At 43.8% G+C, this 11,982-nt stretch overlaps 1 protein-coding gene across 10 annotated transcripts in view; it reads right to left on the bottom strand.

Moving 5' to 3' along the window:
• Window positions 1–5,470: 5,470 nt before the first annotated feature.
• LOC128700176 (ipis-1) overlaps window positions 5,471–11,982 on the bottom strand; it is a 41,249-nt gene continuing 34,737 nt past the window's right edge. For all 10 annotated transcript variants that reach the window (XM_070100715.1, XM_070100719.1, XM_070100712.1 and 7 more), the window contains 2 exons: window positions 9,818–9,959; window positions 5,471–5,795 (listed from right to left, as the gene is read on the bottom strand). In XM_070100715.1, the coding sequence (XP_069956816.1) occupies window positions 5,638–5,795; window positions 9,818–9,959 (300 nt within the window). In that variant the 3' untranslated portion in view covers window positions 5,471–5,637. The remainder of the gene's footprint in view (window positions 5,796–9,817; window positions 9,960–11,982) is intronic.

The following is an 11,982-nucleotide window of genomic DNA, read 5'->3' as shown; positions in this document are numbered from 1 at the left end:
CAATTCTATGATTCACCTCATCTTTCATAGACCCATCCGCTGACACGTCCACTCCCAAATATCTGAATACGTTCACCTCCTCCATACTCTCTCCCTCCAATCTGATATTCAATCTTTCATCACCTAATCTTTTTGTTATCCTCATAACCTAACTCTTTCCTGTATTCACCTTTAATTTTCTTCTTTTGCACACCCTACCAAATTCATCCACCAATCTCTGCAGCTTCTCTTCAGAATCTCCCAAGAGCACAGTGTCATCAGCAAAGAGCAGCTGTGACAACTCCCACCCTGTGTGTGATTCTTTATCTTTTAACTCCACGCCTCTTGCCAAGACCCTCGCATTTACTTCTCTTACAACCCCATCTATAAATATATTAAACAACCACGGTGACATCACACATCCTTGTCTAAGGCCTACTTTTACTGGGAAAAAATTTCCCTCTTTTCTACATACTCTAACTTGAGCCTCACTATCCTCGTAAAAACTCTTCACTGCTTTCAGTAACCTACCTCCTACACCATACACTTGCAACATCTGCCACATTGCCCCCCTATCCACCCTGTCATACGCCTTTTCCAAATCCATAAATGCCACAAAGACCTCTTTAGCCTTATCTAAATACTGTTCACTTATATGTTTCACTGTAAACACCTGGTCCACACACCCCCTACCTTTCCTAAAGCCTCCTTGTTCATCTGCTATCCTATTCTCCGTCTTACTCTTAATTCTTTCAATTATAACTCTACCATACACTTTACCAGGTACACTCAACAGACTTATCCCCCTATAATTTTTGCACTCTCTTTTATCCCCTTTGCCTTTATACAAAGGAACTATGCATGCTCTCTGCCAATCCCTAGGTACCTTACCCTCTTCCATACATTTATTAAATAATTGCACCAACCACTCCAAAACTATATCCCCACCTGCTTTTAACATTTCTATCTTTATCCCATCAATCCCGGCTGCCTTACCCCCTTTCATTTTACCTACTGCCTCACGAACTTCCCCCACACTCACAACTGGCTCTTCCTCACTCCTACAAGATGTTATTCCTCCTTGCCCTATACACGAAATCACAGCTTCCCTATCTTCATCAACATTTAACAATTCCTCAAAATATTCCCTCCATCTTCCCAATACCTCTAACTCTCCATTTAATAACTCTCCTCTCCTATTTTTAACTGACAAATCCATTTGTTCTCTAGGCTTCCTTAACTTGTTAATCTCACTCCAAAACTTTTTCTTATTTTCAACAAAATTTGTTGATAACAGCTCACCCACTCTCTCATTTGCTCTCTTTTTACATTGCTTCACCACTCTCTTAACCTCTCTTTTTCTCCATATACTCTTCCCTCCTTGCATCACTTCTACTTTGTAAAAACTTCTCATATGCTAACTTTTTCTCCCTTACTACTCAGTGAAATATACTGTACTAATCTTGTAATTTTGTAAATACAGTACTATACACACAGTGGAACCCTGAATATCGACCACTGCATTTATTGGCCGATTCGTAATTAGGCTAGTTTTGGGGCGGAAATTTTGCTCCATATTTCGGCTGGTGCCTCGTAAATTGTCCATATCAATACACATCAGCCCACCTCCCGCTGGGACGCCACGTGTAGGCAAGTCAAGTCTCCCAGCGTCTCTTGGTGAATGAGCATATACTTCACGCATTCATCCAAACATTTCTGTAAAATCCATCGGTTTTTGTGCTTCTTTATTAAGTGCGACTGTGAAATAAGCCACCATATGCCCAAAGAAAGTTCAGAGTGCCAGCCCTTTGATAAAGAAAGTGAGAAACACGATGGAATTTAAGAAAGAAGTTATTGAAAAACATGAGAGTGGTGTTCGAGTGCTAGAACTTGCCAGGATGTATGGAAAATCCAAATCAACAATCACTTCCATCCTGGCAAAGAAAGCAGAAATTAAGGAAGCTAATGTTGCGAAAGGGAGTTTAGCAGTGAGGCAGGGAGTGTAGCAGGGAGGCAGGAAATACAGCATGGAGGGAATTAGTTTAATATGTTTATTATGCACCCCATACCCATACAGTGGGTGGTAGTCAAAAGATTACAGAGATACATAATAGGTCCAGGGACTAGGCCCCAACATCATACAGAGTGATGGCTCTCTTAAAGAAATTGGAGCATGCATCAATAACTGGGCCTCTACCCTTCAGCCAGAACTGTTTGCCATACTTCTTGCACTCAAATGCATCCATGTATCCAAGGTTGACATTTTAACTAACCGATTCTCTGTCATCCATAAATGCTCTTAACTCATGATGGTTTTAGTGGAACACTGAGAAGAAAAGGGTAGTGTGACACTTAAGGAAGCATGACTGAGTATCACACTGAGATATGCTATAGGACCGTAGTGGGTGTTCCACTAAAACAGCATCAGATGACTCGGCCCACAGTTGACCAGCGTAGGCGGCGAGTCCGCAGACATCACCTGGTAGTCCTGTAAATACTCTCTAAGGCCGGCAGAAGCACACCGTAAGATGGTCTGGTGAGCACTGTCTACCGCCTTCAAGAACAGTTGACACACAGCAAGGTGGTCCGGTGCAGAATACACTATGGTGCAAGCTCGCTGAATGCGGCCGTCAAATAACTGAGGCCAACAGACTCAGTGAGCTGCGGTGAGAGCTTCTTCTAAAGCTAGTAGATATATATAAGACGGTCAGACGAATACTCTACTGCCAGTAGATGTCTACCGTAAGGTGTTCTGGTAGTTACTGCTTAGATGCGTACCGTAAGGTGTTCTGGTACATACTGCTTCTAAAGCCAGCTCAGCAGTCCCCACATTGGGTTTGATGACGTACCCAGTGGTACTGCCGGCCTGCAGGTTAACCATTTAACCGCTAGTTTGGTAGGGGGCCGCAACAGTGTGTGTGTACTCGTCTAGTTGTACTCGCCTAGTTGAGGTTGCAGTGGTCGAGTCCAAGCTCCTGGCCCCGCCTCTTCACTGGTCGCTACTGGGCCACTCTCCCTGAACCCTGAGCTTTATCGTACCTCTGCTTAAAGCTACGTATGGATCCTGCCTCCACTACATCGCTTCCTAAACTATTCCACTTCCTGACTACTCTGTGGCTGAAGAAATACTTCTGTGTGGTGTGTGTGTGTGTGTGTGTGTGGGGTGTGTGTGGGGTGTGTGTGGTGTGTGTGGTGTGTGTGTGGGGTGTGTGGGTGTGTGGGGTGTGTGTGTGTGGGGTGTGTGTGTGGGGTGTGTGTGTGTGGGGTGTGTGTGTGTGTGTGGGGTGTGTGTGTGTGTGTGTGTGTGTGTGGTTGTGTGTGGGTGTGTGGGTGTGTGGTGTGTGTGGGGTGTGTGTGTGGTGTGTGTGGGGTGTGTGGGGTGTGTGTGTGGTGTGTGTGGGGTGTGTGTGTGGTGTGTGTGTGTGGTGTGTGTGTGGTGTGTGTGTGGTGTGTGTGTGTGTGCGGTGTGTGTGCGGTGTGTGTGTGGGGGTGTGTGTGTGTGGGGGGTGGGGTGTGTGTGTGTGGGGGCGTGCGTGTGTGTGGGGCGTGCGTGTGTGGGGCGTGTGTGTGTGTGGGGCGTGCGTGTGTGTGTGGGGCGTGCGTGTGTGTGTGGGGCGTGCGTGTGTGGGGCGTGTGTGTGTGTGGGGCGTGCGTGCGTGTGTGTGGGGCGTGTGTGTGTGTGTGTGTGTGTGTGTGGGGCGTGTGTGTGTGTGTGTGTGGGGCGTGTGTGTGTGTGGGGCGTGTGTGTGTGTGTGGGGCGTGTGTGTGTGTGGGGCGTGTGTGTGTGTGTGGGGCGTGTGTGTGTGTGTGGGGCGTGTGTGGGGGGTGTGGGTGGGGGTGTGTGTGTGTGGGGGGGTGGGGGTGTGTGTTTGTGTGGGTGGTGTGTGTGTGTGGGGCGTGTGTGTGTGTGTGGGGCGTGTGTGTGTGTGGGGCGTGTGTGTGTGTGTGGGGCGTGTGTGTGTGGGGCGTGTGTATGTGTGTGGGGCGTGTGTGTGGGGCGTGTGTGTGGGGCGTGTGTGTGGGGCGTGTGTGTGGGGCGTGTGTGTGGGGCGTGTGTGTTGGGCGTGTGTGTGTGTGTGTGTGGGGCGTGTGTGTGTGTGGGGGTGTGTGTGTGTGGGGCGTGTGTGTGTGTGGGGCGTGTGTGTGTGTGGGGCGTGTGTGTGTGTGGGGCGTGTGTGTGTGTGGGGCGTGTGTGTGTGTGGGGCGTGTGTGTGTGTGTGGGGTGTGTGTGTGTGTGGGGCGTGTGTGTGTGTGGGGCGTGTGTGTGTGTGGGGCGTGTGTGTGTGTGGGGCGTGTGTGTGTGTGGGGCGTGTGTGTGTGTGGGGCGTGTGTGTGTGTGGGGCGTGTGTGTGTGTGGGGCGTGTGTGTGTGTGGGGCGTGTGTGTGTGTGCGGCGTGTGTGTGTGTGGGTGTGGGCGTGTGTGTGTGTGTGCGGCGTGTGTGTGTGTGTGCGGCGTGTGTGTGTGTGGGGCGTGTGTGTGTGTGTGGGGCGTGTGTGTGTGTGGGGCGTGTGTGTGTGTGGGGCGTGTGTGTGTGGGGTGTGTGTGTGTGTGTGGGGTGTGTGTGTGTGGGGTGTGTGTGTGTGTGGGGTGTGTGTGTGTGTGTGTGTGTGTGTGTGGGGTGTGTGTGTGTGTGTGTGGGGTGTGTGTGTGTGTGTGGGGGGTGTGTGTGTGTGTGTGGGGTGTGTGTGTGTGTGTGGGGTGTGTGTGTGTGTGGGGTGTGTGTGTGTGTGTGTGTGGGGTGTGTGTGTGTGTGGGGTGTGTCTGTGGGTTGTCTGCGTGGTGCGTCTGTGAGGTGTGTCTGTAGGGTGTGTCTGTGGGGTGTGTGTGTGTGAGGTGTGTCTGTGGGGTGTGTCTGTGGTGTGTGTCTGTGGTGTGTGTCTGTGGTGTGTGTCTGTGGTGTGTGTCTGTGGTGTGTGTCTGTGGTGTGTGTCTGTGGTGTGTGTCTGTGGTGTGTGTGTGTCCCACAACAATTAATATTTGCAAGGAGGCAGGGAGTGTAGCAGGGAAACAGGGTGTGTGGAAGGAAGGCAGGAAGTGTAGTAGGCATGCAGGGAGTATAGCAGGCAGGGAGTGTAGCAGGCAGGCAGGCAGGGAGTGTAGCAGGCAGGCAGGGAGTGTAGTAGGCAGGCAGGGAGTGTAGCAGGCAGGCAGGCAGGCAGGCAGGCAGGGTGTAGCAGGCAGGCAGGGAGTGTAGCAGGCAGGCAGGCAGGCAGGGTGTAGCAGGCAGGCAGGGAGTGTAGCAGGCAGGCAGGCAGGGAGTGTAGTAGGCAGGCAGGGAGTGTAGCAGGCAGGGAGAGAAATAACCCCAGAGAGGGCTTTGATACCTGAAGTCCTTATGGAGGGGAATTCCCCTTCCAAATAATAATCAGTCCTTCTCTTCCCTGTCTTCCATAAGCCAAGAAGTCTTCAATAAAGGTATGTAATAGTGATTTAAATGTTCATTTATTTTTTTTAGTTCTCATTGTTGTGTGTGTAAAATTATAATTCATCTTTAAAAAATGTTTTTATTTTAATTATTTTTGGGTGTCTGGAACAGATTAATTGTATTTACATTAATTCTTATGGGAAATACTATTGCTTTGAATTTAGGCCGACCTTCTGGAACGGCTTATGCCCAATATTCAGTTCCACTGTACATTTAATTTTAATTAAAATGTTTAAAGCTCATCCTTTGATGACACAAATTCAGGATGAATAAATCTACCAGAAAATAAAATGAATCCAGACTGTTCATCTCGAATGCAAAAAAAGAATGGGTGATCAGCAATGAAGGTGTGTGGAGGCTTTGGAAGACTTCTCATTTTAATAACCACGGCTAAAGGGAAAAAAGAAATCAATATTAATTATAGTCAATGATTATCTACTAGTATTGACAAAAATATTACAATGAATGTAGAACAGACACAACCTTGCTAGTGTTCATTCTCATTCTCTTTCTCTCTCTTTCTCTTATTCTCATTTTCTCTCCCTCATTCTCTTATTCTCATTTTCTCTCCCTCATTCTCTTATTCTCATTTTCTCTCCCTCATTCTCTTATTCTCATTTTCTCTCCCTCATTCTCTCTTTTTCTTTTTTTTTTTTTTTTTTTTTTTTTTTTTTTTTTTTTTACACAGGGTTTGACAAGGTTAAGGATCCCTAGCTTTATTGACAAGCTATTTACAGGCTAAGGATTCCTACCTTTATTGGCAAGCTAAGAGCTGTTACCTACATCAGCTCATTTGAAATTATTATTATTATTATTATTATAATCAAAAAGAAGCGCTAAGCCACAAGGGCTAGCTCATTTGAAAGCATTTTTATTGTTATGAGACATACAAGTAAGGAACAGGATGAAGTTGGAGCCATCTGTGGGCCAGCATTTTCATTTGATCAACTGACTATCTCGTTGACAATCGTTATGCTGTACGAATGTGTTCCATACTCGAGTCGTCCTGGGTATGTATGATCTCAGATGGAGTGATGTTCTGGAGAAGGGTACAGCCAGAGTGAAGTTGCTGCTTTCTGCCAGTCTTGTGGCATAAAAGCTTGTTTCACGCTGTCCTCAAAGTGGATCCAAGTGTGGTACTTTGACAATATTGGCCTTGTACATAACAGTAAGGCCACCCACATCCCTCCTATGTTGAAGGCTCTGCTGAAATGACAGATCTATCCAGGATGGCTCCAGGCGAGAGATGAGACGTCTTGCTCTGTTCTCTACTCTGTCAAGCAGTCGCAGATGAGAGGGGGGGCAGGCAAACCAAGAAAGTGGGGCATACTCAAGGTGTGAGCGTACTTGTGCCTCGTACAGGATCTTGCAACCCCTACTGTCAAGCAGATGCGAGATACGGCGAAGTGCTGTAAGCTTCCTGGCTGCCTTGTTTGCAAAATTTACAACATGGTTCTTCATGGTTAGTTTGGAGTCAAATTTCACCCCAAGGATATCAACTTCTTCTCCAGGTGCCAACACCCTCCCATTCATCCTTACTACTGCACCAGCATTACCATCATGGTGCCTAGAGACAATCATCATTTGCGTTTTCTCAGGTGCAAATGTTACTTGCCATCTATTTCCCCAAGCTGATATAGCTCTCAGCTGGTGATTGATGTAGCTTAGAGCAGCTGGCATTTCTTCTCTTGGATACCTGGAGTTTACCTGGAGAGAGTTCCGGGGGTCAACGCCCCCGCGGCCCGGTCTGTGACCAGGCCTCCTGGTGGATCAGAGCCTGATCAACCAGGCTGTTACTGCTGGCTGCACGCAAACCAACGTACGAGCCATAGCCCAGCTGGTCAGGAACCGACTTTAGGTGCTTGTCCAGTGCCAGCTTGAAGACTGTCAGGGGTCTGTTGGTAATCCCCCTTATGTATGCTGGGAGGCAGTTGAACAGTCTCGGGGCCCCTGACACTTATTGTATGGTCTCTTAACGTGCTAGTGACACCCCTGCTTTTCATTGGGGGGATGTTGCATCGTCTGCCAAGTCTTTTGCTTTCGTAGTGATTTTTGTGTGCAAGTTCGGTACTAGTCCCTCTAGGATTTTCCAGGTGTATATAATCATGTATCTCTCCCGCCTGCATTCCAGGGAATACAGGTTTAGGAACCTCAAGCGCTCCCAGTAATTGAGGCGTTTTATCTCCGTTATGCGCGCCGTGAAGGTTGTCAGTGTACAGTCGTCTGCATATGCATGTGATTCTGGGATGAGATGAAGATGGTCGTTGAAGTAGACATTCCATAACAATGGACCCAGCATGCTTCCTTGTGGAACACTTGCCCCAATAGGATGTCTTGCTGATTCCGTTCCATTGAGAACTACACTTAGAGATCTACCATGAAGGTATCACTGAGGAGACATAGCATAGAGCCTGCAATTCCCAGTGCTTGAAGTTTTGCTAAGAGGCCCTAGTGCCACACCCGGTCGAAAGCGCCAGCAATGTCCAGTGCTACCACACAGCTGACTTTGGATTCATCCAGTGACTGGTGCCACTTAGTGGAGAGGTTTAACAACAGATCAGCAGCAGAGTAACCTTTCCTGAAGCCATATTGACGATCACAAAGTAGTGAGTGGTAGTCAAAAAACTCTGTCATTTGTCTTGAGATTATTGTCTCAAGGATCTTACCAGTGATTGACAGGAGTGACACTGGTCTGTAGTTGCTGATTTCTGCTCTGCTCTCTCTCTCATTTTCTCTCTCCCTCATTCTCTCCCTCATTCTCTCTCTCATTCTCTCTCTCATTCTCTCTCTCATTCTCTCTCTCATTCTCTCTCTCATTCTCTCTCTCATTCTCTCTCTCAAAAAAAAAACATTCACACACCATGCTTTTTTCATGAAATATTTTAATACGCATTAACAGAGCATCCTTCCAAAAATTATTCCCCTATGCAAAGAATTTTAAATATTTTTATGTATGACTTTCAACATCTGTCATACAAACACAAAGAAAGACATACAAAATAGTATAGTATGCAAAGCTAGCTTTGAACTTGCATCTTAACCCTTAAACTGTCCAAACGTAGATCTATGTTTTTTTCAACATTTGAAAGTATGTAAAAAAAGTAATCTTTGTTTTTTTACATTTGAAAACGTGTAAAATAACTTTGATCTACTTTTTTTTTTGTTATATTTGAAAATATGTAAAAAACGTAGATCGACTTTCGGAGCACTACGCATGTGAACATAGATCTGCTTGGACAGTTTAAGGGTTAAACACAAAGCTTAAGAAGGCTCAGAGATATTTCACCATTAGTCCATTAGATTAAGAACCTGATCTATGAAGGCAGATTTAGCCCTTTCACTGTATTGTCCAGTCCCCCAAAATTAATATTACTCTCAATGTCCACTTTAAAAAAAATTCTGAAATAGAGAATCTTTTTCTAAAGGTAATGACACCAAAAGAAATTTAATGAATGAGATTTCACTTATCTCTGTTCATTAAAGAGCGTTCAATACAATTCCAGTAGTTTAAATGTATTTACTTAGACTATGCAAAGAGTAATTGATCTCTGTACATTCTAGCCCTAATATCTCAATTGCCTGTAAATATGTCAGGAGAGTATTCTATAGAGATCACAAGGGTTTTGAAGACTAAACCATCACTGGCATGACATCTCTCATTTTTACATTCTCATAATCCACTATACTTTACCTGGCCTTGACTATACTGTGTCAAGTTGCCAGGTACTAAAATATTTCTCATTTATCAAAACAGTTGGAATTTTACCACTCATTATCACAATGTTCTCCCACTGCTCAATGGAAGACTTAGGCAATATCAGACTTTCAAGCTCTTCTACTGCAACAACCTTCCTGCTAATTTTGATTTGTGCATTTGTCTACTATGATAATAAAAGAATATCTCAATTCTTGCAGAGCTGAACTATCAACTACATTCACACTGAATTTTTCTTTTACTATAGCTTTATTTAATACTTTTGCTAGAAGTTTTAATATCTAAGCACTTCCCTACTTACCTTTCCAAAATATGTTTAAATGACATTTGCACTTTCATTTTCTTCCAATGCCACTGAGTTTACCATGGAAGACATTTATGATCACTTTCCCCCCCCCTTTCCCCTTCATCTTTCTCAGGGATATGTACAGTATTTTATATACCATTTCCATATTTAGCTAAACAGTACAATATATGCATTAGTTTTGAATTAGAATTATCATGAGAGTTTCCCAGGGAATGTCATAGATAATGCTACATACAGTATTAAAACAAACATACATTAATTTTGTTGTAACTACATGGACTTTTTCCACCAAGGAAGGGTGATGCAAAGAAAACACATTCACCATTACTCATTCAATACCTCTCTTGCTATTTTTATTAGAAATAAAAATGGAACAAATAAAGAACAAACCTGTAGCTGCAGCAGCTTCACTACCCTCCTCATTAACCTCCAGGAAGGCTTTGTGAATCACGTGGGAAACATAAAGATCGTTGGTGCCAGTGATCCCAGACAAATCACAATGATTCACATCAAATAGGTCTTTAATACCCATCTGGAAAACAAACACAAATATCCATAAATTCATTAAATAAAAACAAAATTAAATTTTAAGTACATAAAGGGCATTCAATTTACTCAATAACCTAGGTAATATGCCCAGGATGAAAGCCAAGACTAACACTACCAAAGAATCTACACAAGTCATTAAAAATATTAGAAAAAAAATTTCAACTGTGGTTTAAAATAATGAAAAGTTTCAACCGTGATTTAAACACTAGAAAAAATCAGCTAAATTTGAGGTTCTTTAAACTCTGAACTTATCCAATAAATTTTCTTAATTTCAAATATTTTGCAATATATTTTTAATTTTGTGGTAATCATAAGTAGTAGTGTTACTATTTTAATAAAAAGGGGATTGCAACATCCCATTCCATTTCAGTTACATAAAGATCTTGGATGTAGGTCTTTGATTTTCTGGAGCCCTAACCCCAACGCCAGGTCATGCTAAACCCCGCTTTTGTTGGGAGTGTACAGATTTTGGCCTCTGCTGGTATATCATCCATGAAATACCTGTAACACTGTTTTCTCCCAGGGTGGATATCAAGGAGATACTCATAGTCCAGCTTTGTATGATTCTTGACAAGATATTTCGGTTGAACAATGCCTATGTACTCAGGTCTTCAACTGTTTTGGGCTTATATGTTGCACTCAACAGTATTTTGCTATGAATATGAATGACTACTATATACCAAAATCCAGGCTCAACAAACTTTCTTTGGCCATTCCAACATTGATTGTTCTCAGTGCTCTGATTTAGTCTCCCAGTTTCTTCAGGGCCTTTCATCAGTCATCAGGATTCAATGGGTTCTCCCTCTGCCTCGCCAAGCATTTTACAGGTATTAACCTCATCTATCTGCCTGGTCTTCCAGGGATTCCAATCACTAGTATATTAATATGATCCTCCTCCTCACAGGACTGTTAGATTATAGCACCACTCTTCCCAGTGCCACCATCTGCCTTTGTAGGACACTTTTACACAAGATCCTGCTCCTAGAGACTTAATTTCTGTTGCATAATCTTCCTTAATCCAAGCTTCACTGCAGAAGACTGGGAAAGAAGAGAGAGAACATAAATTTTCTTTTAAATAACTAATTCATACTGTATTTAAAACAAGGATCATCAGGAGCTAGGGATAGACCTTCCAGTGATTCAGACATCTTATTTAGGGCAAGACGGTCACTGTAGCAGCAAAATTTCTATCGCCCAGCAATGCTGAAGTGCTGTACCACAAACTCAATCTTTTATCTACTGCCTTATACATTGCTTAGTGCCTTTCCTAACAATTCGTGTTCCACAGGGATCAGTCTTGGGCCCATTGTTGTTTATAATTTATATCAATGACCTTGATGAGAGAATTTTACTAGTGAAATGAGCAAATTCGCCGATGACAAAGATAGGTAGGATAATTGATTCAAACATAGATATCAGGGAACTTCAGGAGGATTTAGACAAACTCAATACCTGGTCAGAATAGTGGCAGATGCAGTTCAATGCAGATAAATGTAAGTCTTTGAAGCTCGGGAGTGTCCACAACCCTAGGACTTATAAGATAAATAATGTAGAACTTACCCATACAGATTGCGAAAAGGACTTGGGGGTTATGATAAGCAGCAACCTTAAACCAAGACAGCAATGCCTAAGCGTACGTAATAAGGCAAACATTACTGGGATTTATATCAAGAAGTGTAAGCAACAGAAGTTCAGCGGTTATATTACAGCTTTATACATCATTAGTAAGGCCTCACCTAGATTATGCAGCTCAGTTCTGGTCTCCATATTACAGAATGGACATAAATTCGTTAAAAAACATTCAGCATGGAATGACTAAATTAATACATAGCATTAGAAATCTTCCTTATGAAGAAAGATTGAAGACCCTTAAATTACATTCACTTGTTAGACAAAGAATGAGGGAATACATGATCAAAGTGTTTAAGTGGAAGATGGGTATTAATAAAGGGGACATTAGTAAGGTCTTGAGGATATTTCTCCAAGAGAGAACCCGCAGTAATGGA

The sequence above is a fragment of the Cherax quadricarinatus genome, chromosome 74 (assembly GCF_038502225.1).
Source record: "Cherax quadricarinatus isolate ZL_2023a chromosome 74, ASM3850222v1, whole genome shotgun sequence".
NCBI lineage: Eukaryota > Metazoa > Arthropoda > Malacostraca > Decapoda > Parastacidae > Cherax > Cherax quadricarinatus.
Note: the sequence above shows the minus strand (reverse complement) of the source record. Positions and strands in the feature narration are given on the sequence as shown.